At 39.4% G+C, this 13349-nt stretch overlaps 1 protein-coding gene across 5 annotated transcripts in view; it reads right to left on the bottom strand.

Annotated features, from left to right (window-relative positions):
- Positions 1 to 12717, bottom strand: part of doc2b (double C2-like domains, beta) — a 250966-nt gene extending 238249 nt beyond the window's left edge. The window contains exons 1-4 of one of the 5 annotated variants that reach the window (XM_047379277.1): positions 12589 to 12717; positions 12401 to 12509; positions 4523 to 4673; positions 1209 to 1574 (exon numbers count right to left, since the gene is read on the bottom strand). In XM_047379277.1, the coding sequence (XP_047235233.1) occupies positions 1209 to 1574; positions 4523 to 4673 (517 nt within the window). In that variant the 5' untranslated portion in view covers positions 12401 to 12509; positions 12589 to 12717. Of the gene's footprint in view, positions 1 to 1208; positions 1575 to 4522; positions 4674 to 10216; positions 10272 to 11419; positions 11556 to 12178; positions 12373 to 12400; positions 12510 to 12588 lie in introns of those variants that run through there. The other 4 variants (XM_047379279.1, XM_047379275.1, XM_047379274.1 and 1 more) reach the window with 4 other exon arrangements.
- Between the last annotated feature and the right edge of the window lie 632 nt (positions 12718 to 13349).

Genomic DNA, 13349 nt, shown 5'->3' with positions numbered 1-13349 from the left:
CAGACTCTGTCCTTCTTCGCTGAGTAAAATCCTGGCTGCCTAGAAGGGGTCATAAAGCAGCATCTGCCAGGAGAATCCATCCTCTCTACCTCGTACCATCCCCCATCTCTGCCATCCAACCCTCCTGTCCAGCTCTGGATTAGAGCTGGCCTAACCACCCCCCCTCCCCACAGCATGCCACTGTGGGTGGATTAACTCCTGCAGAAGGCACAGCACGGTCACACATTAACCTGCAATCACAAACCCCTTGTGCAGAGGACGGCTATAACAAACGTTCAGTAAGAGTCAAACATGATGGGCGGCATTTTTCCTGTTTCTGTGCAACAAGTCAAACCAGGCTGGATGTGGAAACAAAAACACCTTCACTATTTCTGATCCCTCAGACAGTCACCGATGTCGGTAAGTGAAGGGATTCAGGAGGAGGAAACAACTGTTTGTGCCTGTGTACATTTTTTTTGTGTTGATTACTGAATGAGAACACAATTAATTTTCATTTTACCTCTCTGACTATTCTATATCTTTATAAATATCCAGTTAGATTAAAGGACTGACATTCACAAAAGCTTTCTCAAACAGAGCCTGGTATTTATGATACAAAAACACACACCTTACATCTTGGTAACTTAAACCAAAACAAGCCCAACAGAAATCATGATCACAGAACTTGCCTTTCTGGGTACAGTATATGGACGAGCTCCACCGAGCGCAAAACTGCGACTAATGTGAGGCTTGGCCAAGAATCCATGAATCAGTCGGCTCGGTGAGACCAAGCCCCTGGAGACATGGGTGATTTTAAAAACGCGCTCTTTTCAACATCAATAACCTCATGCAACGCTTTTTTAAATAAAAATCACAAGCATCATTCTTGCAGTTGAAGGAGAGCTAAGCAGCAGGAGGAGAGAGGGGGGAGAGGCTGCGTTCTTCGCAGCAGCAACAGTTGGCTGCCTGTCGACTGAGAGGAAAAGAGTTATCTGCCGCGCAGACACAAAACATTCATGTTCGGATCAGATGATTGGAGGTAAAGAAATAAAAAAAACAGAAGGCAGAGTGGCAGGGAGAGAAGAAAAGGTTACAGATAAAGCCAGAAAGCGACAAGGCTGAAAGGATGCCTGGCAACTGGTGGCAGAAAGGGAGATGCAGCAATAAATGGAAGTAAAGGAGATAAACACACGCCGACACGAGGCTGACAGATTGACATTGTCACTCACTGGAGTCGTCTGAGTCGTATCCCTCCACGTCCGGCTCCTCGTCCCTCTTGACGGCCTGCAAGGAGGCGGAGGCTCCAGCACACGCCCGCTCAGGGCTGTCCTCATTGGGGCGATCGCTTTCAGAGGCGGCGGCGGTCGCAGAGGCGGCGGCCGCAGAGGTGGAGAGGGCAGAGCGCAGGGGCCCGATGTGGCCCGCTTGCTGGGGTGCAGCAGGGGGTAGGCCCCGCGGGTAACGGGGGAAGTAGTCAGAGATCTGCCTGATGGGCTGGATGGGGCCGGGGCACACGTCAATGGCCATGTGCTCTTGAATGCTGATGGTGGGTTTCTCGCCTTTGCGTTGTGTCATGCATGCGGTCCAGCCCGGAGCTTACTCCCAAAACAAAGAAAAAATAAAAAGAAAGTAAAAGGAAAAGAAAGGGTATAAACAGAGCCTCCTGGGGGGCTGTGTCCTCCTGTTGCTTCTCTGAAGAAGGTAGCTGATTTTTAGGATGGACAAGTCCAGGTGATGTTGGTCTACATGGAGTTCCTGAGGCTGAGGCTGATGCTGCTGCGTCTCCCAGTGTGTGTCCTCAGACCCAGACCATGCTGTCTGCCAGCCTCTCACACTACTATTTACCCTCCTGCTCTCTGCTATTCCTATACCCCCACTCTCTGCCCACGTCTGCACCGCCTATCTGAGAGAGACGGAGCCGAGAGAGACTGGAGAGTGTGTGTGTAAGGGAGAGGGAAGGGATTAGAGAGGAAGGAGGGAGGGATCAGCTGATGTCACTGCCTAGCAACCGAGTGGTAAACAGGAAGCGTCGGCCGAGGTGCTTAATTATGATATTAACCCCATCCATCTGTCAGTGGGAGGAAACATCCAGAGCCATGCCACACTCGCACACGTTGGAATGTGTAAATCCCTGAGCGTCTGGGTGTGTTTATGTTAGTGTGTAGTTCTCGGGTTGTGATAATCTGGAAGACGAGCTATAAACTGATGTCTAGTGAGTCAATTCCAGGTTGGTTGCTGCTTTTCAGTCAGTAAACATGCACAAAAAATCACTTTAGTTAATTTCTTCCCTCAGGGGAAAAAGCAGAGCACAACTGCATTCATAAGTTTATATTTTCTGTAAAATCTTAACTATAAAAACATTGCTTGCTTCTTTTAAACCGGAGACGCACTGAGAAAATGGTAGATGTCTAGTCCAATCGGCCCTGAGGGGTGATCAGCCAAATGGAAAGTCAAGATTTCCCAGCTTTTTCCAATCACTGAATGCAGCTGATAAAATGCTACTCGTTTACTAACAACACTCTTTGCTTGGAAAGTAGTTACTGAGGGAAGAACACAGAAAGTTAGCTATCTTCAGTATTATTCTTCTATTGCCTGCTCCCCACAGGGGTCAAATGGGCAAAGCGGATCACCTGCCTCCCATCTTCAGTACCAGTGAAGAGTTAAAAATGAAATCAGAGGAAGCATAGGAATGTAAGAAGCTATTTAAAAGCCAACTATTCATTTCTATGTGGTGTCGAGATATGTCTGCTGTTCATTCAGGTCGAGAGAGGGCGAGACTTTTAGCTGATAACGAGGCTGAAGAGAGTATGGCAAAGCTGCTGTTTTACCCTTTTGAGCTTTTAACATGGCCTTATCCAGCATGACTGTCTGCCATGCTGGATTTGGAAATGTAGCAAATCTCTAATCACCAATATAGATGATAAAGAAGTCTAAAATTCAGCTTCTTAATCATTTTGTCTTTTTTTAAAACAAAAACAACCCAGTTTTGACTGCTCTGCATGGCTTGCAAATGACAGATGACTTTTGTTTTGCCCAAGAGAACAGCATTAAGCTGCATTAAAGTCATAATCAGGACAAGTCAAGGGTGTTCTACACAATTTGAGAATGCTACAAACTTGGCCCACCAGCACAGGCAGTTGATGAAGGACAGTTGTTGTAATTATTTTATGGTGAGATTTTAAGTGACTAATTAAAAATCTTCTTAGAATTGAAAACATTAAGTTCAAAACTAAGATTTATCTTTTATTAACCATGTATTTTTCCATTTCATTCACAGGCCACAAACAACCAGAGAATTTTACTCAAAAACATACTTGGGTGCAGTCATAAAATAAAGGAGAGACTTGCATCCTGTTCTTGTTACTGAGGACAGACAAAAGAAAAAACCAGACGAACAAAAAAGAAAACAATCAACCCAAAACAGTTGGGAAACTGTGTACCTTTGTTTTTAATAAGGCAAATGTGTGGGACCTGTTTGTTTCTACAGCGATTTACAGATTCTGTCGTGATATGCGGTTGTGGGTAGGACCAAAGTGCAGAGAAGGAGTCGCCAGGAGTCAGATGAATGATGGTAAGTCCAAGATTTATTTATCATGGAGCAGGCAGGTAAACCAGAACCAGGCCAGGACATAGGATACACGACCAGGTTCGACCAGGACACAGAGACAAGTACGACCCAGAACAAAGATAAGTTTGACCCAGGACACAGCGGGGAACAAAGGCAACTAAGGAACTTAAATACAAACAGGAAATGCAGGGAGAACCAATGAAAAACAAGACCAGGTAATTAGGAGAAACAAGAAACAGGTGCGAGCTAGGCTGTGGTAAACAGAAGGAAACAAGAACCAGACCGGGTAAAAATAAACACAAACTCAAACACTGGCTGGATACGACAGATTCCTTTCATACAACAATCTGATCACTCTGTTTCATTAAGATATTGCCTGTATGGTTTATTGCTGAGTAGGTAAAAAATAAAGAGTCAGGATACAATTATTATTGCATTTTTGTACACCTCTGCATTATGAAGGAGGGAAGCAACCATGATGGAGTTTAATTAGTGTTTGTGAGGTTCTAGTCCGTAGCCAGTGACAGGTTTAGCCAAAACAACTATGCAGAATAGTGATACTGTCACCAAAAGAATATTGCGATTGAACCTTATGTTTAATCTGTGATGTCCTCTACAAACATTGAGAGTTTTTTAAAAAGGAATTTGTCCAATAATAGACAATTAAACATTAAAGACTGATCATGTTGGATCCCTGAAATCCTTATCCGGAGGGATTTTAACCAAACCAGGAATGATTGAGAGAATTGGTGTAGATGGTGGCAAAAATTCTACTTAAAAGCTCAGTTTCTCTCATTTCGTCCAATCCTTTCATATCTTCTGTCACCAAATGTTTAAACAATTTCATCTTCTTTATACTAATAAATACAGAAACACATTTGTTCAGTCTTTCATTGAAGAACCACAGAGTGATTTCCACTTCCCAGTGCACCAATTATACACCCTGATGTTATCACACATTTCATAATTGCTTACCATATGCTCCAAACGTGTATGTGGTCGTCAAGTCTGCGGCGTGCATGCGCCTGGCGGAAACTGACACGGCCATGCTGAAGCTGCACTTCTCCATGCTGCTGTAAAACGACACTTTTCTTCTCACCGGACCTCGCTGATCCCACATCAGCATCTGCACAAAACAAATGAATTAGCATGGTTGTTTCCTGTGTATTTAGATCATTAACCAAACTCCAAATCTGACAAATGACTTTCTTCCTAAAAAGCAGCAAGGGTCTGTGCTCTTCACAAAACTGGCATTACTTGCTGTAAATATAAATGACAGTCGTACAACAGAAGCGCTCCCTGCAGATCTAACAGGAACTCTTCTGTTGCCCATTCACAAACAGATCAAACATGTCTGCAGAGAACAAATGAAGCAGCACCATCTTGTGTTTGCTGTTAGTAACAAATTACAGCTTTTAACAATTTATTGTTAACTTGGATGATGTTTCCTTGTTAATAACGTTTTCCACCAATAAATCATTACATTGTATAAGGGTAATTCTAACAAATGCTGATCATTTGTAAATAGTTCAATAGTTTAAAAGTAAATAGTTTATTGTTTACAATGAGCATAATAAAGATTCAGGCTGGTGGTGGTGTAATGGTTTGGGGGATATTTTCTTGGCACATTTCGGGCCTCTTAGTACCAAGTGAGCATTGTTTAAACACGCCAGTCTAGCCGAATATTGTTGCTGACGACGTCCATTATGAGCACACTGTACCCATGTTCTGACGGTTACTTCCAGCAAGATAATTCACCAAGTCACAAAGATCTGATCATCTGAAACTGGTTTCTTGAACATGACAATAAGTTCACAGCACTCTCATTGGCCTGTAGAGTCAGCAGATCTGTCTAACAGAGGACCACCAGGGTGTGGTGGATCAGCAGACTCACACTATAGACATCCAGCTGACAAACCTACATCAACTGTGTGATGCTATTAGGTCCAACATTTCTAAGGAATGTTTCAATCACCTTGTTGAATCCATGCTGCAAAGAAGGTAGGCAGTTCTGAAGGCAAAAGGCACGCGGTCAAACCCAGTACAAGTAGATTGGCCAATGAGAGTATTTGCTTGTCGTCCGCACTGAATTGTGACATCTGAACCATACAAATAAAAGTGCCATAGCATCCTGATAAAAATGGGTTTTTATTAGTTTTCTTTCACCAGATGTTCTAAATACATATCAGAAAGAGTTAAAACCTCTTATGTCATAATCAAATGTTTTATTAAAAACATGCTTGTTTTTGTCTCTTTCTGCATATTAGTTCATATTCACCAGACATTGATTGTTGAACAAAGCAGCAGCTGTTTTAATAAACTGAACCAGATCCCTGTTAAAATGAGCATTAAAAAATGACGGACCACATTGAAATGAGTCGTGCTTCAGTCAAATGTCTCCTAAAAGGTAACAATGGAGTTGATATGAAACCTTAAATTTGAGCACAGCATTTATGCAGAGGAGATCATTTCCTCGCTAAATTGGACTGCATGTTGCTGAAAATACAAACAGCATGGTGACATTGTTTTTGAAGGGGAAATGATGCATTATAACCATTTCATTTTGGATGCTGATGGCACATCCTAACCTGATGATGGCTCATACTTTCACTGAAGACCAGGAAGTGTGCTAATAACGTACAGCAGCAGATACTGGCATCAGTCAAACAAAAGACTTCATTGTGCCCTGCTGAGTTTCATTACATTCAGTTTAGCATTTCTACTCACACAACAGTAAACAATGTGAGATCTGCTGGTTTCAGTAGCCGTCAAATCAGAAGACCTCAACGTTTTCCTGCCAGTCAAATAAAAACTGTATTCTCTGTTTAGGAGAAATATTCTGTATTTCAATTGGCAAGCATATGTGTGCTGAATTATGGCACAATGTCCTCATAGGAAATGTGAAAATATACTTTTTGCTTGAATTTATAAACCAAACAAAGATATTGGTATACTAGATTTGCAAATGTAAAAACTAGATGTGTCTTCCAAAGCCTGACTGGATGTCTTAGTGCATGGTCCCTTCAAACCTTATTCTGACCCATAATGTTAAAGCCCAAGCCAAAGAAATACATGAGGATCAGTGGTTGTAGTTCAAGAAAGTTCTGCCAACTTTGTACTTTTGTTGTTAAATGTGGAAAAACCAACCTTTGGAGTAGCCTTTTGAGCTACAGGTTGAGTGTTGTAATGTTCAATTTTAACAATAAAAATACTGCTAAAACAATGCTGCCAAACTAAATTTTGCTGTACTTTCTGTACAATGACAATAAAGCTTCATATTTCATATTTTAAGTCACTACCGATCATATTTAAGCTAACAGTAGTCGGGATTTCTAACTGAAATGGTGGCCTAGTGGTTAGAGAGCAGAGCATTTGTCACAAGGGTCTCTACAACTTTTGGTTCAGTTACAAGAATGTAGAAATCAAGGTCTGGAAAAACAAAAATTAAGTTGAAGTTCAACATAAAAATGCCCTGAAGTTTGTTGCCTTAGAATTTTGAATTCTGCCAACTTTTAATAGTGTACCAGAGGATTAGGATGAGTGCTGCATTCAGAACTTTTATACCGTATTTCATCGGTAATATCGAGTACCAATTCACGTAAAATCAAACAGTACCATGTTTCGGTACCTAAACGCATCATCGCGACACTGAGGGAGTGGAAGTGTGGGCGATTTTCCATGCCAGACATGAACACAGCATTGCACGCACAAGACCGTCATGATGTCAGTAGCCGCTGGTACTGTCAAGAAAGCAAGGCTGATAGAAAGCGCTCAAAAGTATGGCTCCACTTCTCAAAAAGCGATGCAGATTACGCTCCCTGAAATATTTGTGACACCAAGTACAAGGCCAGCAGCAGGAATACTTCTAATCTGAGGAAGCACCTGGTTAAGCACAAGATTTTTGTCAGGGCTGAAGAGCAATTTTAATCAGCCTCAGATTTATGGTTACAACTCCTGCATTCAGCACCGTTAGCACGCCTGCATCCGTTAGCGACTCGTCGTCTGCAGCACCATGGGAGAAGAAATATATGAAACAACTGAGACGTTACAATACAAACAGCTGGATGTTGTTTAGATATATTCATTAAAGTTTATATATGGAGAAATAAATATGTTAAAATGAAACATTTTGAGATTTTATTATTAAACGAACATTTATTACCCCATAAACACACACAAAAATACCAAAAACTGGTACTGTTGAGTACCGATACCAGAACCCAAGTACTGATACCGGTACCTCATTGGTTCAAATGTGAAAGGTACCCATCCCTTCAGAGGATCCAGCTAGTGGCAGTCCCAGAGGACCCAAGCAGACTTGTAGTGTCTAGGAGGCAGTGTGCCATCAATGAATTGAACAGGTTCTAGTAATATTTTTGAAGACAATCAACTAAACTATCCAGCAATAAAACCACATATGAAAGATGCAGGGAGAATAAAGATGGGACCGTTTAATCACAGAGATTATGCTGTCTACAGGGTTCTTAAATATTTATCATGCACAAATTCCATATTTTTCCAATTCATTGCTTTTCCAGACTTCTGGAAATTTCCCAAATGTTCTGTCCTTTTTTAAGGTAAATTTTAAAGCATTGAGGAAATTCTCGATGATTGTATGATCATGTTTCTACAATGGCCAGGCTTTACATAAAACTGGAAAACAATTGCAGACGGTAAGAAAAAAGATGGATGGGTTGATTTTTTAGACAAAGGACAGTGATAAAGGTCTGGAAGAGGGTGACCCGAGAGAACAGGAAGGAGGTGGCAATCCGGAGCAGATCTGAGAAATAAGGTAGTGCAGGATTGTGGATGTATGCAGGAGGATTTTCAACTCTGAGCTGAATTCAGGTGGGAACCAGTGCAATTGCTGTAGGATAGGGGGTAGGTAATGTAGAAATGGATGTTGATTTTATGATTTTATGGGTCAGAATAAGGTTTGAAGGGACCATGCACTAAGACATCCAGTCTGGCTTTGGAAGACACATCTAGTTTTTACATTTGCAAATCTAGTATACCAATATCTTTGTTTGGTTTATAAATTCAAGCAAAAAGTATATTTTCACATTTCCTATGAGGACATTGTGCCATAATTCAGCACACATATGCTTGCCAATTGAAATACAGAATATTTCTCCTAAACAGAGAATACAGTTTTTATTTGACTGGCAGGAAAACGTTGAGGTCTTCTGATTTGACGGCTACTGAATCATCCCCTGACAAAACAGTTAAATATAGCAGTTTAAGTCAACGCATCTATGTTGATTTTTCCACAGCCTTCCTCTAATGTTATGTAGGTACTCTAACTGGTGATGCTTTGATGGGTTTCATGCATTTCTTGCTGACTGCTCTTCAGATAGCAACAAGTCCTTCAGATCAGGTCTTTGACCCAGGGCTCCTTCTCCTTATTCTGGAAGATCACTTCAATTTCAAACGTAAATCACTGGCTTCTGTTTAAATAATCAATGAAAACATAACAATAATTTGAAGGTTCATAAAATAGAGTTTGAATAAACAACTGAGTTTTTTTGAAACTGGAGATCCACTTTGATCTTTATTGTCAGAGTTATCTACTGGAAGTAAGATATAAACCGCTAATAACATTTTGACAGAATTTTGTAACATTAAAAATATCAGAATTATCCCTTTAACTCATCCTACTTTATTCCAGCTAAGAAAACCAGTGCTGGATGCCTGTTTTTTTCTCACAAACAAGCCCTAGGATAGTTACTGTTTATACCACTAAGTGCAAATAAGCCAATAGTGACAATCTTTATCAAAACATGTGATTAATGGTCTCTAAACAAGCGCTCTAAAAAAGCTCTACAACTCTTGTCGCCGAGAGACTCTGAGCAAACCTAAAAGGCAATGAGGGTGACCTTTCCAATAATTCTTCTTACTCTAAAAACAGCCTCTGAAATTCTGTTCTTAGTTTTGTCTGGTTTTAATTTAGTGAAATTAAAACATTTGGACTGTGGCAAAAAAAACAAAAACAAAAACATAGTTGGCATAAGCTACAAAAGCTTCAGCTTTTAGAATTTGAGATTTCTCTTCTTCGAGGACTCAAACATAAATTCAAGACTGATGCCATAAAAAGATCAAGAACATGTTTACATGTTTATGTATGAAAAAGGGGTGCGAATAAAACTAAACCAATTTTTCAAACCTGCATCTATGCCTGAAGGAACAGAGACTGATGTTTTTTTTTATACCTAAATGTGTAAATAGTTAACAGTCCATAAAAAAAAAACAGTATAAAAAATCTCTGAATCCTGCTCTTCATTGTGCTGTGATGGCACCTCTGCTTTAGTCTTTTGTTGTAATGCTGCCCTCTGGTGGTAAAGATATAAACATGCATCTCCCACATACAACTCTAAATTTAGATACAATAATCTCATCTTCTACTCTGTTCCTGTAGTAAACACAGGCAAAGACCATCACAAAGACAGTAAGATTCAAATAAGACCACCAACCATTAGCTGTTTTCTTGAAATAGTCCACTGGAAAAAAATCATTTTTCCATATTCAACATTTTGTTCAATTGATAATATTAAAAGAAAAACAGATTGTTTCTAAACCATGGATACAAGGTCAATGCATATCTTCAAAAGGACAACACTCTAATTTTGAGTGACTTCTTTTTTATAACAATTAAAAACTTACTGTGTTTACCTTAGGCTTTAAGGTGGTGGGCACATCATTTCTTTTCTTCAGCTGACTCTTCAGTCTGAGCACAATAGTTACAATTTAGCTATATTTGGGCTCATTTTGAAAGATTTTATAGGATGTTGAGTTTTCAGAAGTTAGTGGTCTAAACATGGGCAAGTTTTAATTGACGATAGCATTTGTTTAAGAAAATCTAAATTCAGTTCCTCATCTGGCTTATAGACTAAAGTGGCCGACGGCTGCCAACGCGAAGCAGTGAAACAGTGAAAATGCGCTGCAAACACATGAGTGATGCAAACTCCATAACTCATGAATTATGCAAACCAAAACCAATGCAACAGAAAAATGCTGCAATCACAGAAAATAGACAGAAGCAAAAGAAAAAATGCTGCAAATACAAAAAGAAGAGCCAATAGCAAAAATACCACTAATAAAAGTTGCAAACTCACTCCACAAAACAGAAGTGCACCAGACCACAAAGGGAGTTAACCCACAACTCATGTCGAACCAGGCCCTCAGTAAAGATATTAACAGGGTTGCCCACGTGAAACTTGGAGGGAAGAGAGAAAAGGTTATTTTCCTTATGGAACCTGATGTTCTTTCATGTCTTTTTTTCATGTAATATTTTACAATATTAGAGAACAGCAGCATTTTTACAAGGCCAATATTAGTGGCTGACTCTAGTGGTCTTATGCATTTCTGTTTTGAGGGGTGGGTTTGCAGCTTTTTCTAACTTGCTGTTGTTTCTTTTTGCAGCATTTTTCCTTTTGCTTCTGTGTATGTTTTGTGATTGCAGCATTTTTCTTTTGCAGCGTTTCTTTGTTGCATTGTTTTTTTCTGTGTGTGTGTGTGTGTGTGTGTGTTACGGAGTTTGCATCAGTCATGAATTATGGAGTCTGCATCATTCTTATGTTTGCTGTGCGTTTGCACCTGTCGGCCACCGTAATAGACATCCAGTCACCGCTACAACATCTGTGATTCAGAAGTAACTCTGTGAGCTTACATCAAATGTTCAGATATTCCGTCACTGGGTAAGGTAGTTCTAGGTGGAAATTATGATTCATACCAAAAAATTCACATTTCACTGTCTTAAATTATATCCAAAAATCCTCTCGTCATCACATTAAACCTATACACAGCTGTTGGAAACTCTTGATAAACATGCACGTTGTCGGGGCGTTGTGTGGCTCAGCGGTAGAGAAGGCACACCATATGCTGAATATACAGTCCTCGACAGGAGCCGTCTGGGGTTTGATTCCTGGTCCGGGGGCATTTACTGCATGTCTTCCCTGCCTGTCTCTGCCCTACGTCCTGTCCAGCTACTACTGAGTGAAGGCAACTAGTGCTAAAAAAAAAAAAAACGTTTTAAAAAATAGCAGTTTCCATCCACCAACAGTCAAAATAAATATTTTTGATGTCTCTTAATATTTAGCTCTAAAATAAACAAAAATACAGTACCTTTTCCATAGATTGATATTACCTCTACTTTCAAGCATTTTTGTTTGATTTATAGACCTTATTTTTGGTCCTCAGTGTGAATCTCTGGGTTGAAATTTTTCTAAATTGGGCTAAACTGTCAATAGAGATCTAGTTGGGAACTGGGACATATTTAGTCCAAATGTGAACGCCTGTCATACGTCTTGAAAAACACTTCAGATTACAGTACAGTAAAATAAATACAAATAATATTTTGTCATTTCTGTGTGATTCCTAGACCTTGATGACCTATGACGTTTTAAATGCTTGTGTGATAAATTACAAACCATTTATGTTCAAAGTGTTGTCTAAAAATAACCATGAAGTGTAATTTTTATTTATTTTATTTTAATTATTTACTGCCTCATGTCTACATGTAGCCTCCACATTCAGTTCAGACCTACTGCACAGCCGTTTAGGCCTTATTATCAACTTTGTGCAATTTTTAGCTGTAAACAAATTGTACTTACCCACAACGAGTATTTTTCTTACCATAAATGTGGCGAAGGTAAAGGAGTTGAACAGCGAACAAAAAAATTGGCGGGCTAATGCTAATTGAAAGAAAAAATGGCTCTTTAGGCTAGCTAGTGTTAGCTAAAGCTGAAGTTATGGCCAAACTTAACAAGATTAGCCTTCAATTTCGGACATTTAACAGAGCTCTTCTTTAAGGGAAATCCGATAGTTTTTTGTATTTTTTTTTAAACATTTACATACCTTCTTCCGTTGGGTCTAAGAAGCAAGGTGCCATTGTAGTTGTGAGCTTCTGTTAATGAGGTAACCGTTGATCGACAGTTTCAACGGTTGACTTTAGGGTGTTGGACATCTAAAATAAATTTCTTTCATACTTAAATATTAGAAATACTTTGTGTAAAATATTATTACGGAGAAAGCATAGTATTTACTTTTTTTTACGCCTGCAGAAAATTGGTTTTAAAAGATCCAAGTCAAGTCTAGAGAGCAGGGATGACTCCTCCTGCCCCCCCGGCCTGCTTCAACATGGTTTGAACCATTTAAAGGCGCCCTCAGGTTCAATAGCACAGAAAGGCATAATAGTATGTTTTGGTAGCTGGATTTTCTTATCAGAAACCATTAATGAATACCAAGAAAAGAAGAAGTGGTTACATGATTTGTGTTTTAATATACAAAAGTTTAAATTTAAACATTTTCCAATTTTATTTTTCGTGTTAAAAATGGTTGCGCAGAAATTTAAAAGTAGTTGGATTTTCTTCTCATATTTGAAATAATAAAAACAAAAAGCATATAAAGGACGATTAAAAACCGGCATGTTTTCTTATATTCTGACACCACCTGACCTTGCCTGAAATAAACTGCATTCTGTGACGTCAATGCCAATCTAATGTTATAGGTGAGCGTTTTTGGCTCAAAATGCTAAAAGAAATGCAATACATTTTTTGAAAACACTTTTTGTCATCCAAACTCATCAAAAATGTACACAAGGTTTTATCTGATTTGTTCTTGTTCATCTATATTTGTTTTTTGCACACACAAAAAAATACTTTGAAAAACAAGAACAGCTCCTCCTACAGTCACAGATTGTTGCAGAATTGCGTCACTGCCTGGTAACGTAATTATTTTGTTTCTCTTTTTGGCTTTGAGTATTTTAAACTTGAAAAACAATTAACCAAATTTAAATTTCTACTTA

This window comes from Girardinichthys multiradiatus, chromosome 11, assembly GCF_021462225.1.
Source record: "Girardinichthys multiradiatus isolate DD_20200921_A chromosome 11, DD_fGirMul_XY1, whole genome shotgun sequence".
Classification (NCBI taxonomy): Eukaryota; Metazoa; Chordata; class Actinopteri; order Cyprinodontiformes; family Goodeidae; genus Girardinichthys; species Girardinichthys multiradiatus.
The sequence above is the reverse complement of the archived record's forward strand: the minus strand, read 5'-3'. Positions and strand labels throughout refer to the sequence as shown.